This window comes from Acomys russatus, chromosome 24, assembly GCF_903995435.1.
Source record: "Acomys russatus chromosome 24, mAcoRus1.1, whole genome shotgun sequence".
Lineage (NCBI taxonomy): Eukaryota > Metazoa > Chordata > Mammalia > Rodentia > Muridae > Acomys > Acomys russatus.
In genome coordinates this window covers 52,096,458-52,116,292 of record NC_067160.1, presented here as the reverse complement: position 1 = coordinate 52,116,292, position 19,835 = coordinate 52,096,458, and the positions used below count along the sequence as shown (strand labels likewise).

At 54.4% G+C, this 19,835-nt stretch overlaps 1 protein-coding gene across 1 annotated transcript in view; it reads left to right on the top strand.

Moving 5' to 3' along the window:
- The window catches only part of Ncs1 (neuronal calcium sensor 1), a 40,704-nt gene that overhangs the window by 7,147 nt on the left and 13,722 nt on the right, over positions 1-19,835 (top strand). The window contains exon 2 of the mRNA XM_051166754.1: positions 18,165-18,189. Coding sequence (XP_051022711.1) covers positions 18,165-18,189 — 25 coding nt within the window. The remainder of the gene's footprint in view (positions 1-18,164; positions 18,190-19,835) is intronic.

Below are 19,835 nucleotides of genomic sequence, written 5' to 3'. Positions count from 1 at the left end.
ACACCCTGGTTCTTTAGGACCTGTCCTAAGATGGCGCGACAAGCGTGAGGGGCTGATGGCCATGGACTCTTTACGGGTTCCTTCCATTTTGCCATCTTGTGTTGTAGTTTCGGTGGGCATGTCTCTGCTTCTTCATCAAAGACTTCTGCTGTGATGTGCCTTGTTCTAAGTAGTTCTATCAAGGAAAAACCCTGTGTCATTTGCAAGGAGCATTCTGTGTCTGCCGTTGACGGTTTGATTTTTGTTTATGCGTATGTGTGTGCGCCTGTGTGAGTTTATGTGCAACTCCTGCGTGCAGGTATCTGCAGTGTCCAGAGGAGAGCAGCAAATCCCTTGGAACTGAAGCTACAGGTAGTGTGGGCCCCTTGTGATGTGGCTACTGGGAACCCAGCCCAGGTCTTCTGCAAGAGCAGTAAAGTGCTATCACTGAGCACTTGTCTGGGTTTTTGATGTTTCAGTATCCTCATCTGGGAGTTGAGATGATAATACCCCAATAACAATAACACAGACAGGGTTGGTGGGGTTGGAAATGTAGTGTTGAGTTCGTCAGCTCTTCTCAGCCCGCCCCCTTTGTTCACCAAGTGCAATGGCTAGAATCCGTGGTGGCGACGAGAGAGCCATAATTTGTGACTGCTGTGGCCCAGGGCCATGCTTAATGTTCAGGAGCATTCGCCATCAACTCCTCCAGGAGCCCTTTGTGGTCCCTCTTTCACAGATAAAGACAGGGAAGCTTGGGGGGTAGTGTGGGGAGCTGGCCTGTGGCTACACAGTTTGACAAGTGATGCAGCTAAGGTTTGAGCCTGGTCCTGTCCGACCCTGGGCCTGACTATTTAAATATCCAGTCCGTGCTGGTGGGAGGCACCGAGCAGAGTCTGTGTGTGTGGGGGGGTATGGGGGTTCGTCGTGAGCATATGTGGGTGCCTATGTGGGCGGTGCAGGCTGGATAGGGGCTGAGGGTCACACGTGCGAACTCTGACTCACGCATCACGTTCTGAGTGTGACAGGGTCGTGGCGTGTGCCATGAGTAGGTGAGCCATCTCAGTCTGTGCACGAACACACGCCGTGTCTACATTAGGGGCGTAGCTCTGTGCGGGTTGTAAATGCAGATGTACCTGGCGGGGTGGTGCCTGGGGATGGGGTGGGGTGAGACCTCATAAATGTCAGAGGCTGTGTCAGCCAGTGGCTCTGGGCCTGGAGAGTATGGCTGCTTCTCAGCCTTCCCCTTGTTCTTTCCACGGTCATCTGTTAACAGAGGCCAGCTGCTGGTGGGCGTGTGGGAGTGCCATCGGGTGAATGAGAACGGGGAACTAGTGTATCATGTGAGAGCTTGCTGTTGGGAGTATTGATAGGGTGCAGTTGTCACATATTACAGTTCCCCCTGTAGCTGAGAATGGGGACTGGCACCCACTTTACAGAAAATGGGAGGGAAGCTCAGGCAGGCTCAGGGGCATGCTGAGGTCTTTTAGCCATTTGTCAGCAGTCTCCGGTTCAAGCTAATCTCATGCCTGTGTGGCCAAAGCCGTGCCCTGGCTGTCATGAGCACCTCTCGCCTATGATCTCTGAGCACAGGGGAGTGAGGGTCCATCCCTGGAATGTCACACACTGGGCCAGTGTTCTGGATTTGTGGGATGGGGGTGAGGCTGGGCGGAGTAGGATGTCTTGCCTCCCGTGGACACTGGACAACTCCAGCCTTGGCTTCCTACATTAGGGAGACAGAGGTGAGGGAGGCCCCGTGGCTGATCAATCATACCAGAAACACTGGAGCGAGTGTGGTCAGGGGAGTGTGCAGGGGACTGTTGGTCCCATCCCCCAGCCCTCAGGCCTCACACAATCTCCACTTGGTAAAGGTAATGTGCCCAGCTCTGGGATCTCACAGAAGCCCCTCATGGAGTAGCGCCCCTCCCCCATTATACAGTGTCTGCACCCACCTTGTTTGTGTGCATGCACTTGCGTGAGCTTACTGTGGGTGCATGTGTGTAGAGGTCAGAGGTCATAGGTCTTCTACCTTATTGTTTGAGTCAGGGTCTCTCCCTGATTGGCTGCACTGGCCAGGCTGTGAGTTCCAGGGATCCGCGTGGCTCCTCAGCCACAGATGCAAGATTTGCCGTGCCTGGCATTTACCTAGGTGCTGCTGGAGGGGCCATCTCTCCAGCTCCCTCTTCCTGCTTTTATGGCAGCCTAGGGTTGGGAGGTGAGATGGCCAAGGGCAAGGTGGGACCCAGAGTGCCCTTGACTGATGCCCTGCCCAGTGCTTGGCCCAGCCTAGCTGCCCTAGGATATGTCTTTAGATAAAGGAGGAGACCCAGCCCTCCTGAATCTGATGTGGATTCAGGGACATAGTGACATAGAGTCCCCATGATGGGTCAGCTCTTTGAGGCTTAGACCATGTCCTGTGGCTTCTGGTAACTGTGCATTAGAGCACACAGTTGTTTTGGGCCAGATAGGCGGATATGGCTTCCATTGACCCCATTTCCAGACTACTCTTCCCGGGCCCTTTCCTTTGATCCCACTTGCCTGGCCTGCACTGCTAGCTGGTGGTCTCTGGGAATTGCCGGGGGCCTGTGTCCAGACAGGCCCTCTATCTGGATGCCCCTCTTAGAAGGTCTCCGCCTTTCTGTCTGTCCTTTTGGTGTGACATCATATATCTCAATTCTGGGGAGATAAATTATTCAGCTTGGGGGAGGCTCTCCTGGCCGGAGGAGCACAGGCTGGGGGCCTGGGAGGGGGTGCAGGGCTGGCTCTGACATCCCTGGCTTCCCAAAGTGGCCCAGGGAGCTGTGGACTCAGGGCCCCACTGTGTTCTGGATTCCTGTGAGTGAAGGAATGTGGCTCTGAGGAATGTTTAACCCGGGCAGAAATAGCACATTTTGCTTTCTTTATTTTGGGCTTCAGTTTTCAGCATAGGGTGCCGCTCTCTCACTCTAGCCTGGGGCCAGGTCCCCCTCAGCTCTGGCCACAGTGGCCTCTTTTTCCACTTTTCTTTTATTACTACTACTACTGTTGTTGTTGTTATTATTATTATTATTAAGTTTCTGTGGGAACCAGAAAGTGGTTCTGAGTTGGAACACACACACACACACACACACACACACACACACACACACTCAGCCTGCCTTTCTGTGCCAATGAGGGAGGGACACATGGAGCCATGCGGCCTATCTGCTGTCTCTTGTCTCCTGTGGGGAACCAGCAGCTCAGGGATTCCCTTCCCCCAAGGCTGGTTTCCAATCCTCCCCACTTACTACTGGGATGCCAGCTCAGCCCTTTCCTGCACAGCCCAGGAGCTATCAGTAAAATGGGCCAAGTGAGGGAACCTGCCTGCAGGGTTGGATGGAGCTAGCAAGTGTGAAGACACCAGTTAGGGACCTGCCACTCTCTCCTAGTGGCATCACACGTCCACAGAGAGAGTCACACCCCTTGCAGGCTTGCTGCCTCATGGGCGGGTGAACTTTGAACTGTGCTTCTGAGATGCTCAGAGGGGCTGAACAAAGGCCACCTCCCTTGACTCATCCTCAGCCACCCGATACCCAGTGGCCCTACCTGCCAGTGTCTGTCTCGGATGGGATAGTGACAGCCTGTTTAACGCCCCCTCCTCCACCCAGCTGTTCTGATTTGGTCTCCCCCCACCACACACACACCACACCCCAGACCCATTTGTCGAGATGAATAGAAAAGCTAAGCAGAAGTAAACAGACAATGGGTGGCCCAGGCTTCTAGTCCATCCTGAGCCTGCTTCCCTACCTGACATTGTACTCCATCCTTTCTCCTGGGACTCCTTCTGGGCCTGGGGACTCCTGGGGCTTCTGTGACTTTTGGTGGCTGACTGGGGGTGGGGTTGGGGATGGGGGTGGGGACGGGCTGGGTCTGAGGTGACAGCCAGCCACCCATCCCTTCTTCCTGCCCTCCCCGCACCTGCCTCTTAGTGGGAACCAAAGCTTCCTACCTTCAGAGCAGGAGCTGTGGCTATTTTTGGCACCGTGGGGGGAGGCGGATGCTTTCCTTCTGCTCAGAAATACATGGTGTGCGCTGCGCAAACAGGGAGCTGGGCCTGCTCAAAGCCTGTGCTCCTGGGCACTGGGCCTCTTGCCATGCCCCCCCCTCCCGCCCCCGGGCCCTCTGAGGCTCTGTAGTCTGCACAGCCAACCAGGCAGGGTCACTATTGTCTTCTCACTGCTTGTCACAGGGCTCTTGCTGTGCCCAAGAGGAACACGATCTTAATTAAAACTACCAGCAGCCATCAAAATATAGAGGCTCCTGCTTTAGGGACTCTGGCTAGAATGCCTGCTTTCCTGGATTGGAGCTGAGGGGTGGCCCTGACGGTACCCCTAGGGCATTCTGGGAAGGATGCTTTAGGAGGAAGGCAGGGGACCCTGGGCCCAGGGGGAGGTCCAGCTGGCCGAGGGGTACCTCTGGCTGCCTCTTTAGTTCTTATTTCCTCGTCGAGAAAGTGGCTATAGGCTATCTGCCTCAATTTACCTTGCAATGCTGGCACAAGGCAGTATGGGCAGTTGGTTCATAATATGGTGGAGAAACAGAAGTGAGGCCAGTTTAAATGTCACGACAAACTGTTGGTGTGATGGGGACGTACCTGGCCTAGGCATCTCTGGGAGGGTCTAGCTCCTGTCTAGTGTATTCCTTTGCTGATGTGGGAGGAGCAGGAGGCAGGGTAGAGGAGATTTGGGCCAGGAGGTTTGCCTTACAGCAGCTTCTGGTATGAAAGCATCAGGACAGGGCTACTCTGAGGATCTGTGCCCAGGAGGTGGTTAGGGAGGAGGTGGATGCCGATGGCAGGAGTACTGAGCTGCCCTCCCCAAGCACGCCAAGCTGGACAGCTGAGGAGGTGAGTTGCCAGGTCAGAGACAGGCCCAGCTGTGCACGCGTGCATGCATGTGTGTGCATGCAGACATATAGAAGCCCCAGGTGCAGGCTGTTCTCTACCTTAGTTTTTGAGACAGGTCTCTCACTGAGCCTGGAGCTCACCAATTGGCTAAAGTAGCCAGTGAGCCCCAAGGGTTCTTAGAAGTCTCTCTTCCGCCGTGTTGGGATTATAGGCACACAGCTACCTGCCACACTTTTCACTTGGTCCCTGGGGGGTAAGAAGTCAAACTTTTTACTGATTGAGCCATTGCCCCAGCCTTCTTTTTCCCTCCTTCCCCTTTTCCCCCCTCCGCCCTCCCCATCCCTCCCTCCCTTCTTTCTTGACAGCATCTCATGTAGCCCAGGTTGGCTCCAAACTTCCTGTGTAGCTGAGGATAGCCTTGAGCATCTGATTCTCCTGCCTCCACCTTCAATAGTGGTGCTGCCACACCTGGTCTGTGACATGCTGGGGACCTGACCTAGCACCTTGTGCGTGCTAGGCAATCACTGTCCGAACACCCCACAGCCTCCTAAGCTTCACGTTCTTGTCCATAGAGGGAGGAACGACCGGGTAGAGGGTAGCATCTGTTCTCTGTTCCAGGGGGTGCCTCCTAACCCACTGAGGACGCCTGGTAGAGAAACAGCTTGCAGCACAGGTTGTTAAGTAGCTGGGAATACCTCATAGGCCTGGAGATGAAGTTACCAGAAGGTGCTGTGGTCAAGGTCACAGCCTTTCTTCTGGTGCTGTGTGCCTCTACACCCGTCACTTTGATGTGTGACTGACAGCAGCCACCCTCCTGCCCAGCCAGCTTGCGGCTCTCCAGTTCCTCTGCACCACTAGCACAGTGGTGAGTCACTGGGGTGCCTCCTTTACGGGTGGGCAGGTCAGGGCCACGCCCCTACCCTGGCTCTTAAAGGGCCAGCTCCAGAAGCAGCACTTGAGTACAGTGTTTGCCTAGAGCCGTGTGCATTCCAACCCTCCTGGCCAGATGCCTGGGACCTCATGCCCCAGAACGTTCCAGGGTCTCTGCTGGAGCTGGACCTCAGAGTCTGCAGATGTGGTTCAGGAGCAGGGTCACTGCTTCCGGGGGGCGGCCGGAGGGAGGGAGTGGGAGGAGCTAGCTGAACGGCAGTGCCCCTGCCAGCTCAGCTAGTTATCCCCTGAGTGGAGGCGTGGCACCTTTGATGGGGGGTGGGAGGAATGGGTCTCATCTCACCCCTCGCCTCTCTTCTGCCTTAGGAATCCCTCTCCACCCTTCCCCGACTCCTCTTCTGGGCGTCTGGGCTCCACGTGCTGTGGCGTTAGCAACCATGACTGATCCGGCATGCCTGAGCTGCCGGTGGTTTCTCATCCCCAGCCTGGGGGAGGGGGCCAGGAGGGCATGGACTGACGTGGAAAGGTGGGCTGTGGGACAGGAGGGAGGTGGCCTGGCCAGAGAGCTTCCTGGGGTAGGGGTGAAGGTGCCCAAGTCCTGGCAGTAGGTCCTGCCATGCTGCCACTTGTCCTGTGGCTGCGGTGACACCTTTATTAATAACAGTAGGAGTTGCTAATGACTCTAGACACTTGCCCTATTCTCTCCACCTGGCGGCAACAGCCTCCTGTGGCTAAGGCTCCACGTGGCCCCCTGAGGCCTGAGGCACCGCTTGTGCTCTGTGAGGTCTGACCTGTTCACTCCCTGCTTCTGGGTAGACCTCCACACAGCCTTGTCCTCCATCCTGCAGGCCACGGCGGGATCTTGCTATGGTTACTACCCCCTTCCCCTTCTCCAGCTCAGACAGGGTCCCATGTAGCCCAGGCTGGCCTCCAACTTGCTATGCAGTTTGACCCTCTTCCTCCCGAGTGCCGGGGACACTACTATACCCAGTCTTACAGGGCTCTATCTTATTGAAGTCTTACAAGAAGTCTTATAAGGCCCAGTGCATGGCAGGCAAGCACTCCACTAAGTGAGCTGCGCCTTCATTTTCACTTTTATAACTCTGTCTTTCCTTTCATACAGCTTTGTACTTAAGGTCTGTCCTGGTTATATGAGGGCCTTGGAGGCCATATGGGGGGGCCACTACTGCACCTCCAAAGCCCCTCTCAGGGACTGGCCTGCTGCGATTGTTAGATAGACGAAGAACTGGAAAGTTCTGGGTGCATCAGGAAGGCATCACTGCCTCCATTTTGCAGGTGGGGAAACCGAGGCTTAGGGAGGCCGGTTCACTTGCTCAAAGTCACAAGGCACACAAGAATGACTAAGGTCAGTGAAGGATGCTTCTGTGTGCTGGCTCAGTGCTTCCTGTTATGAGCAACAGCAGATGCAGTCTGGGAAGCGCTGTGGGATTGGGCTGTGTGAAGCCTTGGAGAAGTGCCCCGCCACCCAGGAGTTTGCAGGAAACACCTCACTCCAACATCTCCCTGAGGGGCACAGAAGGTGGCATTCACAGGCTGGGGACATTGCAGCAACTACTCTGGCTGCTGAACGCTTTCTGCAGGGACATGTGCGCCAAGCACCAACCAGTACTGTTCAACTACCAGTCCCAGGCACACAGATCCTGCTTGTCAGCAAGGATAGGCAGAGCCATTTCTCTTGCTCCTAACCCGGGGCCACAGTTACCAGCATTTCTGCCAGAGTAATCAGTTGATGTGTCCACTGTTTTACTGTTGGACATAGTCAGGACTGAACTTGAACTTGAGTCGGTCAATCAGTGCAAGCAGATGCCGAGGGTCTTTGTCATCTAGCACCAGCAAGACCTGGTACTAAAGAATCAGTTTGGACCAGAGACTTGGTACCCTGTGAGTGGGAGCAAGCGGGCCATTCATGTTCTGAAAACCATCACCTTTGAGCAGTGACAAGAGACTGCTGTGGAAAATTCCACACCTGACCTCATGGCATATGGGTTGCAGCAAAAATTCAGTCGCTCTAAAAATCCTGTACAAAATCGCCCTCGGGTTGTATGTAGAAGGTGTGAGCTGGGCTTTGATTTAGGTTCTCTCCCAGGGATGTCTCATTGTGCATATGCAAATTGTCCCCCAATCCAGAAGAACCTCTAGATCTGGAGTACTTTTGGTTTTGGTTTGGTTAGGGTTTCTCTGTGTAGCCTTGGCTGTCCTGGAATTCACTATGTAGACCAGGCTGCCCTCGAACTCACAGAGATCTGCCTGCCTCTGCCTCCTGAGTGCTGGGATTAAAAACCTGCTCCACCAATCTAAGGATCCTAAACCTGTGTAAGAGTTGGATTGCATATAAAAGAATCAACTCCCAGCATGCACTTGGGTGATGTCTCAAACACTCACCTTCCCCAACATGCTCTGGAGTTACGCAAACCCTGGTTCCAGCTCTGCCTCCACTGCAGGTTCCTCCACCTTTGGGTGACTCAGTTTCCTCATCTGTGCAGTGGAGAGCATTGAGCTCCTTGCCCCACAACATGGTTCAGGTGTGTAATGAGATGAGTGCTGGCCTGGCATGTGGGGGCATCCCTGGATCCTCCTGTTTCCACCTCCCCAGTGTTGGGGTTACAAACACACCTGCTTATGTGGGCCCTGGGGTTCTGAACTCAGGTTTCCGTGCCTACTCCACAGGCACTGACTGAGCCGTCTCTCTGTCCCCCAAACCCAGGGGCGCCATCTGCCTTCTCTCCTTAGGGAGCACCTTGAGGGAGCACCTGGACCCCTTCAACATGTGGCCCTCCTCCAGGGGCGGAGCACTGTTACAGCCTTTGTCAGATGAGGACACTGACCCTCAGCATGGAGGTTGAAGTTGATGAGTCTAAAAGCAAGAAGGATGCGAGTACCCCGCAGCAAGGCAAACCTGGCTCTTCCAAGAAGGGCCGTGTTGATGGCAAGTGCCCCGTATGCCCTGCTGGACAGACCCAAAGCCTCCATCACTTTATGCTTGCCACAGAGCTGGTACCCAAAAACATTTTCCCCATCCCTGGGAAGGGGGCTCACAAGCTCTCTCTGTGGGTGTGACTGGGCTGCTCATTTGCTATGCTCTGCCCCTGGCTGTGGGATTTGGGTGGCGTGCTATCACTTCTTTGCAGCCTTAGGGTGTTCTTACCATGGCCTGGCAGTGTTCTCTGACCACAGGGCCTGGTGCAACCCCTGGGCCCCTTCAGTGGAAACAGCTGGGGCTCAGGAGGATCTGAGGGACTAGGACGGAAATGGAATTGAACTTGAGATCTGAATGGCTCTGAGCCGTCTCACATCTGTACTCCTCCTAGGGGCCTGGCTCCTCTCCCTGACAGCAGCCGGAAGCTGTCCGTTTTGCTGTGTGCTAACACCGTGGCCTGGCCCTGCCAGCTGCATCTCCTACCTCCCACCCAGAAGGCAGTGAGAGCCCCGATGTTTTATTCTGACACCACCACTTGTCACCAGCATACTAACAGCAGTGTCCCTATGTCCAGGGCTCAGCTGTTTGCCACGTGTTTTCTCCTGTTGGCCCTGTCAGCAGCTCTATGCCAAGAGGAAGCAAGGCTCAGAGTGGCACGCAAGAGCATTGACTGGGGTCTTATAATGACCAGTAGTTATACCCTAGCTGCACCAAAGGCTGTTGGTGGGAAAGTGTGGATTCTTGTGCTGGGAGCTCTAGCCTTCTTGTGCCCTGTAGAGGCTGAGAGACTTGTATTCACCATCTGTGGAGCATGGCTTTGCGTTAACCTTCACTTTGCACACGGAAACCAGGCTCCACGGGTGTGAGGGGAAGAGGTGGGAGCGGGGAGAAGCCAGGTCAGGGGTTGTTCGAGTCTGCTCAGCTTTATGAACTTTAAACGTGGGATGAGTGAGATTGCTCTGTCATAACAGCACAGGCCCAGCCTGTGACCCTGCCACGGGGTGCCCAGCTGCAGCCTGAGTGAAGGGCCTAGTGTGTGGCCAACCCAAAGAGCAGTCTCCACCGGGTCTCTGGTCGGTCGCCGCAGCATCTCTGTGGGCAGAGTTGGGGGAGGGTGAGAGCTGCTGAGCAGAGGGTGCAGTGTGGGGGAGGTAGGCGGGGCCTGCATGTCTTTCCTGTTGACTTGCGGTGTGCCTAGCCCCAAGCCGCCCAGCTGGGCTGGCACAACGAACATGGGTAGAAATAGCGAGTGCCAGCTGGAGGCTGGGTTGTTGCCATCCCAATCTGAGAGGGGCTTGAAGAGGACTGATGCAGGAGCCTTCTTCCCTGTGTCAGGTTGAGGGAGGGACTGGGGATTCTGGGCGGGGTCATCATCTGTGGAGGCGGGGCCAGTCTCTGGCCTCTTTTGGGAAAGAGGAACGGACAGGGCAGGAACCCTGCTTCTCTCTCCCTGGCAGAGGCGTGGGGGCAGTAATCACAGTAGCGTTGCCGGCTTGGTGCCAGGCTTTCTGCTTGTGCTGTCATGTCATCTCTGTCTGCTAGGAGCTAGGATTCCTAGCGCTGTATCTTAGAGCCAGGCGAGGTCGCCACATGCCAGAGGCCCCCCGTGCTGGCCCTCGGCTCTTCTCGGTATGGACAACTTCTGTTCTGTCCATTCCCTTGGCTGGGAAGTGCTCTCACTGGACCCCGTTTACTTGCCAGGGTTGGTCATCTTGTGGCTGGCATCTAGGAATCTTGCAGTCTTCCGTGGGATCATAGGAAAGCACCAGGGTAAAGATTAATCATTGAGTTGGAAGCCTTGGTGGGCTGCCAGGACCTTCACCCATGTAGCCCAGTGAAACACTGAAACACGGGGAGGGGCAGGTGGTTGTTCCCTGAGGGTGAGGCACGTGGAGCTTAACCCTCTCTTGTCCAAGTTGCTTCACTTTTAGACTGGGAGGATGAGGCCCAGAGGGGGTGGGGTGACCACATTCTAGGGGTGTCTGCCTTGCCGCCGTCCCTGCTGAGACTCCCATCTCCTTGAGGGAATGGGTCGCTGTCAGAGGGTGGAAGGGGTACAGACTTAGCAGAGTGCAGCAGAGTAGATCAAATATGTTCCCTTTCTCTGAGAGGCTTGGCCATCACCACTGTCTCGGTTTGTTTTCTGTTGCTGTGATAAACACCATAACCAAAAGCCACTCGGGGAGGAAAGGGTTTATTTCACCTTACAGCTTACAGTAGGTCATCTACAGGAAGTCAAGCAGGGCAGGACCCTGGAGGCAGGAGCCGATGCAGAGGCCATGGAAGGTGCTGCTTGCTGGCTTGCTCCTCATGGTGTGCTCAGCCTGCTTTCTTAGACAACCTGGGAGCACCCTGCCCAGGCTGGGCCCTCCCACTTCAGTCATTAATCAGGAACATGTCCCACAGAGTTGCCTCCAGCTCTGATGGTGGCATTTCTTAATTGAGGTCCCCTCTGCCCCAACGGTCCTAGGATTGTGTGTGTGTGTGTGAAGTTGACAGGAAATGAACCAGGAGGGCCACCTGGAGGAAGGTTGACGGGAGACCTCCATGCTAAGAGGACAGCAAGGAGAGGAATGGGCAAGGGAGGGGGACAGGCTCTGAAGATCTTGTAGCTTTATCCCTGGACCCACCAGAGAGCCAGAAGACCCTGACCATGACAGGGGCATTTACAGCTGCCAGGCTTGTCACTAGGAGAGAGAGATAGAGTGAGGGGCTGAGATGGGGGAGGGGTGTGGGGCGCAGATTGGCCCCAGAGAGCCTGTGAGGGCATTTGGAAAGTGCTCCTGCACTTGGACACAGGAAGGCCTGCTGTCTTTCTGGAGAGAGGAGTATTGGTTAACAAAGGCATCAGGATCCAAGGGACTGTGGGGTGGCTGAAGGCAGTGGGCGAGGGCGGGTAACCAAGAGGGCAGGCCTTGTGTGCGGAGACTGAAGTGGGGTTTGGATTGTTCAGGAAGACCAGCAGTCCGCCTTTCGTCCTTGCTGCTGCGGCAGGCTGGCGCCTCCCCTCCGTGGGGGCTGCCAGCTCCGGCGTTCCGTTCCCACCGTGTTTGAGTTGAGCTTCAATCAGGAGAGGTATTTTGCTTTAGGGGAAATGAAAATCAGACTGAACATTTACCCTGGGCTCCTGGGACCAGCTCTAGTGTTCACTCTCGGCAGACAAGAGAGCTGCGTGAAGAGGAGGGGAGGCGCCCGGGAGAAGCTTCCTAGCTGCGCGTTGGGGGTGGGAGGAGACGCTGGGTAGTGTGGGCGTGTCTACTTGGGCTGGGGCACCGGAGGGTTTCTGCGGGACTCTTCGGGTAAAGGCTGGTAGTGGCTACCGGGCTGGGTACTTCTCTCCCTCTGCAGTTCTGGCTTTCAGCAGGGCCCGTGGAAGGGGCATGGGTGCCCAGCACCCTCCTTTCTCATGGCTCTGGGCTCCATCACCCCCAGAGCTGCCAGATTCTAACCGTCCCAGGATCCTGCTGGGAATTCATATACGACGCTAGAGATGAGGTCTCTGAGGGCCAGAGAGGTAAACAACTGGTTCAGAAATAGCCTAAGCCTAAATGTGGCCCCCCAACAGGGTCTTGACCATAAGGTGCCACACCCTTCAGGGTACCCCACATCTGGTGTTCATCACAAGTCTTTTTCTCAGTGGTACTTACAGACCTGGCCACAGGACTGCACTAGAGAAAGGAAGTCAGCCAATATCAGGCAGTTTTAGCCCCAGTCCAGCCCCAGGGCTGGCTCTGAGGATAGGGCCTCTGGGCCGTGTCCAGCTGAGGAGAGAAAGTGTCTCTGTTGGGTCCTACGGGCACTAGACACTTATTTAATCTGTTAAGTTCGCTTTTCCTGTGACACACCTGTGAGGTGGAGCTGTGAGTCCTGTGTAACGTGAGTAGAGCGCAGCTTGGAGATTAAGTGCTTGGCATGACCTCGGCCTGCACTGTTGACCTGGATGACCCCAGGGTCCTCTCTCATGGTCCCTTGTCCTTCCCACCCTGTCCCCACTTGGCCAGACCTCAGACTGGCCGTGTGTTGGGGGTGTTACTGGAAAGATGGAGTCCTGTGAAGGGTTGTGGAAGGGTCAAGGGTCAGGAGCTTGCTGGGTGAGCGGGTCTCAGCAGAGCTGCTGTTTTAGTTTGGGTTTCTACTACTGTGCGGCGACACTGTGACTGCAGCAACTCTTATAAAGGAAAGCATTTGACTGGGGCTGGCTTACAGCTTCAGAGGGTTAGTCTGTGATTATCAAGGTGGGAGGCGTGGGCTGCACACAGGCCGACCATGGAGCCGGAGAAGGAGCCTCAGGCTGCAAGAAGAGAGTGACTGGGTCTGGCTTGAGCCCACCCCCCAGTGATGCACTTGCTCCAACAAGGCCACACCCACTCCAACAAGGGCACAGCTTGGAATAGTGCCAGTCCCTAGGAGCCCGTGGGAGCCATATTTTCCCTCCCGCCATGGGGGTCCTTTTTATCCAAACCACCACAGCTGTGAAAGATGGACATGGGTCATTTAACCAAGGCTGAGAGAATAAGACAGTCATGGAGCTTGAGTAGGTTTTTTGACTTTGAGGTGTTAGCAGGGCATCTGGGGCTGCCTGCAGGAGGGCACTGGTACTCATCAGCTTTTAGCCTCAGGCTGGAACTCTGAGCCCAAGTCCTGAACACGTCTGAACACTGAGCCCGAGTGCTAAGTCCTGAGCACCAATCTGCCAGAGGGGAGCCGGAGGGGAGGCCCTGTTAATTTCACACTTGGTTGGAGGCTTGGTGAAAAGGAGGGGTGGGAGGGGATGGGATGGAGTTGGGAGATGCATTCTGGGAAGCTCCCTTTGTATGTGGTCCCAAGGCTGAGGCAGAGCAAAGCCCCCCACGTGCCTGGGGTGATCTGACCCCAGGAGCATAGGGAAGGACCGCTGGCTGCCTCCTGGCCCTCCATGCGCTGAGCATGCAGACTGTGGATGACAACAATTACTTCTCCTCGGGTTTTTATTTTGAGACTGTGAATGTCGCAGTGCAGGGGAGCCTGACGCTGTAGACCCATCCTTTGTCCCCACCTCCACCCCAAGCAGCTCCCCCATGGTGTCGCCTCTGTGCTCTTATTAGGGAGCACCAACAGTTTTCACCCCTAAGTGCTTGGGCGCAGCTCCCAGGACAAGGGTGTCATCTGCAATCGTTTGCTGCCCTCGGAACCTGAAAGAGGCTCCTTGGCATCTGTTTATGGTCCCACCTGACTCCCCCAGCATCTCACAGACATCTCAGCACTTTCCCTCCTGAACCCCCAAACTGAGACACCCCACATCTCGAGTTGTGGTTGACTGACTCTTTGTTTTAGCCTTTCCCCCCAGAATCTTCCTCTGGCTCATTCGGGCTTTCATGGCTCTGACTTGGTAAAGCTGTAAGCACTCACTGGTGGCCTGGTATCACCTTACATTCTAGATTAGTCCAGTCATGGCTTCTTGATTACTCCCAGGGTCATTTGACAGGTATTGTAGATAACATGTCCTTAACTGCTCTGAGTCCAGGGTACCCAATATCGTGTTTTGAAAAAGAAAAAAAAAATTTTTTTTTATTATCTTTATTTTTTTGTTTTTCGAGACAGGGTTTTTCTGTGAAGCCTTGGCTATCCTGGACTCACTTTGTAGATCAATGGCCTCGAACTCACAGCAATCCACCTGCCTCTGCCTCCCGAGTGCTGGAATTAAAGGCGTGTACCATCACGCCCAGTTTGAAAAATAATTTTTTTTTTTGTTTCATTTATGGCTGTGCACTATGTGTGTGTAGGAGGTCATGGAGGTCACAAGAGGGCATCAGGCCCCATGGGATCAGACATGGATAGTTGTGAACTGCTATGTGGGTGCTGGGAACCAAGCTAGGTCCTTTGTAAGAGCTCTTAATGGCAGATCCATCTCTCAGCACCACACGCTATCATATCGCTCCATGGCCCTGAGCAAAGTTTATCAATCGGTCTTCATCTTCTGCTGTGTTTGGAGAACTAAGCCACCAGCACACGGCTTAGGGAGTGTTGTGGGTAGTATTGCTTAGAGCAGGGGAGAGCTAGAGATTTGAGCAGAAACAAACGGAGACAACAAAGCCGAAAGCCATGGGATGGACAGGTGGCTCAGCCGTTAGAAACACTGGCTGCTCTTTCAGAGGTCCTAATTCAGTTTCCAGCACCTACATGGTGGCCCACCAGCACCTGTAACTCCACTGTCAGAGGACCTGATACTCTCCTGCCCTGCCCCCTACCAACATAACTAAAAATACATCTTTCAAAAAGTCAGCTGGGTGTGGTGATGCATTCCTTTAATCCCAGCACTGAGGGGTGGCAGAGGCAGGCGGATCTCTGTGAGTTCAAGGCCAGCCTGGTCTACAAAGTGAGTCCAGAACAGCTGGGGCCCTGTTACACAGAGAAACCCTGTCTGGAGAAACAAAAACAAAACACAACGAGAGAGAGAGAGAGAGAGAGAGAGAGAGAGAGAGAGAGAGAGAGAGAGGACATCAGTGAATCTTGAGACAGATGGCAGGTCACCTCTTCAAAGGGGAACATAGGAGAGGCTAAGACTAGGGTGACCTTTTTGGCTGTGTCTAGGGTGTGTCCCTCTGTAGCTAAGCTCCCATAATGTAGGCTGTGCACACCTCCGACTTGGGATGGCACAGATCTGCCTAGCCTATATTCAGGCACTCTAGCTGGCAGAAGGATTGGGATGGGTGGGGACCCCTGACTGCCACCCCTCAAGAAGCCAAGAGTTGGGCTTTCTAGAAATCTTAGGGGCGGGGGGGCACTTGGTGGCTTCAAATGTCCGATAAAGCTGAAGCAGCTGCTTATGAGTAGATGGGGCCTGTGTCTGCAATCTCATTCCACGCCCAGAGGCTTAGCTGCCTGCTGGTCATTCAGTGTCCATGTTAGGGACAGTTCTGGTGAGGGAACGGTAGACTTGAGGCTTCTGGGCTGAGTTGGGGGTTAGGGAGGGCAGGGATTTGAAGGCAGTGGTCCCTGGAGGAAGATTGTAGGTTGAGACATTGGGGTTCCCCAGGAGTGCTTCTCTGGCTCCATGAAACCTGGCTGAGGTCACCAGTAACCCTGCCATTCAAGCCTTTGCCTCTCCCTCCTGCCATTTGTGGCCCACGGTGGCACCCATTGCTGAGGTCATACAAGGTCAGGTAGCTCATTGCCTCCTCAAGGTTGGAAGAAGTATTGCATTCTGGGCCCCGGAGGGACTTTCCGTCTCTTGGGAGATGGAACCTCATGGCACATAAGTGGACCCGTCTGAACCCTCGTCACCTCATTGGGAAGATGGGGGGGGCACCTACCATGGGATTCTTGTGAAGGGAAGGACAGTGAGCTTGTTCATAGTTGGGGAAGCCAGGGCTCAGAAAGAAGCAGTCTTCAGAGGCATGCCCACCCCATAAGCCTTGGGGCTCGCCTGGAACTCAGGTGTTTGGGTCTGGCCCCAGAGCTGAGGTCCTCAGAGGCAAGTCACCTGTGTTTCCAGCTCCCTCTATCAATTACATCCAGAGCTGGTGGGGGTTGGCAGGTCCCTGGCAGCTCAGCACAGCCTAGCCTGGTGGGCTGGTTAGGTTTTTTTGTTTGTTTGTTTTGCTTTTTTGTTGTTGTTGTTAGTTTGATATAAACTAGAGTCATCTGGGAAGAGGGAACCACTGATGAAAGACTCCAGCAGGCTGGTCTGCAGGCAGCAGGTCTTTGGGCATTCTCTTGAATGGTGACTGCCATGGAATGACTCAACCCACAGTGGGTAGCACCACCCCTGGCCAGATGGTCTTGGGTGGCATGAGAAAGCAAGCTGAGCAAACCTTGGAGAGCAAGGCAGCCAGTCAGCGGCAGTCCTCTGTGGCCTCTGCTTCAGTTCCTGCCTTCAGGTTCCTGTTTGAGTTTCTACCCTGAGTTCCATCTTTGATGGACCATAAGCTGTAAGCTAAAATAAATGCTTTCCTCCCCAGACTGCTTTTATAACAGCAACAGAAAACAAATTAGAACAACAGCCGGCTTGCTCCTCGGTCTCCTCCCCTCTGCATCCCCACAGCTCACCTACCTTGTTTACCAGTATCTGCTTGTTCAGAATGTAGCTGTACTGCCAGCTCTGCAGAGGCCTGGCCTCACTCTGTTAGCCACCTGTTCTGGTTAAGTCACTCCACAGAACCCGCGTGGGATGCTGGGAAGGGTGTAGGGGAGGAAGCGCGAAGGCCCCTAGCCCACCCAGGCTTCTGACCCTGGGTTTTGAGCCAAGACCTCAGGTCTGAAGCCCCACCTCCTGCTTCCGGGTCTCCTGTGCCTCACTAGGGCCACCTGGAGCCAGGCCAGAGGTTGGTCTCTGGGGACTGCTGGGAGTTGTGGCTGAGTCACAGCACAGATGGCATCTGGGGGCCTGGCAGATGCTATGGTTGAGTTTGTTTGGAGCACTCCTTATAGGTGGATCTCTCTGAGTCTGCGACCTTTCCTCCACTTCCCTGGGACCCAGCTCCTTTCTCACCTGCTGCCTGGCATGGACTTACTTAGAGTGTCATCCACGCGTTCACTCACCATCATTACGCTGAGCTTATCCGAGTGCCACAGTGGGGAGCCAGGGCATCTGTTAGGACAGAGTTCCCAGGCAGGTACTGTTTCTATACCTGCTTTACATGGAGAAACTGAGGCACAGAGAGCCCAATACCAGGTGAGGAGCGTGTGGCCTTGAAGATCCGCCTGCCTCTGCCTCCCCACTGCTGGGACTGAAGGCGTGCGCCACCATGCCTGGCCTTGAAGGTGGTTTAACGTTCTCATTTGGTGACATGCTGGAAAACTTGGTTCGGTTCCAGCTTGCACTGATTCAATAGCTCGCAGAGAAACAACCTGTTTCCTTCCTTCTATGGTTCAGTAAAGGGTAGCGATTTGGCCTCAGTGTGAGCTTCAGCCATGTTTTTGGATCCTTTCAGCTTCCACATCCAGTCATATCTTGGGAGTAGAAACCTGGGTCATCCACTGCGAGGGCTGCAGGACGGTGAGAAGGTTGAGGTGCTGGGCTCTGAGAGGCTTGGCCTTCACTGAGAGTCTCCTTGACCCCCATCCCAGGCCTGGAAGCAACACCCACTCTGCCCCTCCTGTTCTGAGACTGAGAACTGAGAAAGGATGTAGACCAGGCTGGCCTATGGTCTATCTCTGCCTCCCAAGTTCTGAGATTAAAGGCATGTGGTCACCACACCTGGCTGAAAGAATGTACCTTAAGTGGCCTCCCTGAGCAGGGAACCCAGGTTTCTGAAGGTGTTTGGGAGGTGCAGACACCAGGCACGGGAGAAGGTAGGATATACCGTCTTCTTCTGGGCTGGCAAGCACCCGCCCAGGACTGTTCACTGTTCACTAGGGGTGCATTTTCTTACTCAAAGCAGGCCACAGTCATGTGGGGCCGTGGGTAAGGAGATAGGAGGTACCCCACCCCCCGCAGCCCCAGCCCCACCCTGTCCCCACAATTGCCTGTGTCCTGGGACTCCCCTCTAACCTCTGTCTTCTTTTCTCTTGCAGTCACCGAGAAAGAAGTACAGCAGTGGTGAGTAGAGGAGGCTACTGTGTGCTGGGGGGGTGGGTATGGCCTGCTGATGGGCCCAGGGCCTGTGGGGGAGGGAGGGGTCCATACGCAGTCATGTGGGGCTGTGCGGTGTCCATTGAAAAGGCTGGGAGGCCAGCCTGGTCTACCAAGTGAGTCCAGGATGGCCAAGGCTACACAGAGAGACCCTGTCTCAAAACCAAAAAAAAAAAAAAAAAAAAAAGAAAAGAAAAGAAAAGAAAAGGCTGGGAGAGGGTATTGAGTCCTCTCCTGATGTGTGTGTGTGTGTGTGTGTGTGTGTGTGTGTGTGTGTGTGTGTGTGTGCACGCGCGCGTGTGTCAGCCTTGATGTAATTCCTTAGGAGCCACCAACCTTGGCTTTTTTTTTTTCTGTTGTTGTTTGTTTTGCCTTTTAAGATGATTTTTAAAAATTTTTATTTTGTATTGAGTGTTTTGCCTGTATGTGTGTGTTTGTGTGCACCATATGCATGCAGTGCCTGTGGAGGCCAGAAGGAGGCCCTGGATCTCCTTGAACTAGAGTTATGGGTATCTGTGAGCTGCCATGTGGATTCTGGGAACCAAACTCTGATCCTCTGCACGAGAACTAAATGCTCTTACCCACAGCACTCTCGGCCGCCATCTCCCTGCTTGGTTGATTTGTTTTGACACAGGGTCTCAATATGTAGCCCAGGCTGGCCTGGAACTCGCAAAGATCCACCTGCTTCTCCCTCCCAAGTTCTGAGAATAAAGGCATGTACCACCACCACCACCTGGCCAACTTTTTTTTTCTTTCTGTTTTTCTGTCTCTGTGTGGTCTTGGCTATCCTAGACTCATTCTGTAGACCAGGCTGGCTTCAAATTTACAGAGATCCACCTGCCTCTGCCTCATCGAGTGCTGGCATTACAGGCATGTGCCACCGTGCCTGGCTGGCCAACTTGGTTTTTGAGACAAGGACCTTCTCTGCTACCTAGGGCTTTCCAATCTGACTAGACTGGCTGTCCAGATTGTCCCAGAGAGCTCCTGCCTCTGCTTCCTCATTATCCCCAGTCCTGGGGTTGCAATTGCCTGCACCACATTGGGCTTTTTAAATGGGTGATGGGGATTCGAACTCAGGTTCTTATGCCTTCCTGGCAGGTGCCTTACTGACTGTGCCATCTCCACAGCCCCAACTTGTGGTATCCATTAAGATCTAACTAGAGGCTGGAGAGATGGCTCAGTGGTTAAGGGCACTGGCTGCTCTTCCGGGGAACCTGGGTTAGATTCCCAGCACCCACATGGCAGCTCACGGTTGTCTGTACCTTCAGTTCCAACATGCTCTTCTGGGCACCCGACACACATATGGCATGCAGGCATACAAGCAGGCGGAACACCCATCATGTGAAATAAAATGAAAATGGTTCCGCAGGCTGACGGAGACCACGCCCACCAAACAGATGAGACACAAGTCCGGGGAGACTACAGTCTAGTGCTGCTGTCGTCACCACAAAGTCACCCTGGACCTTGAGAAGTCTTTTCCCTACTTTGGGACTCAGTTGCCTCTTCTAGAATATCCTAGATGAAGCCAGGCAGCGGTGGCGCACGCCTTTAATTTCAGCACTCGGAGAGGCAGAGGCAGGTGGATATCTGTGAGTTTGAGGCCAGCCTGGTCT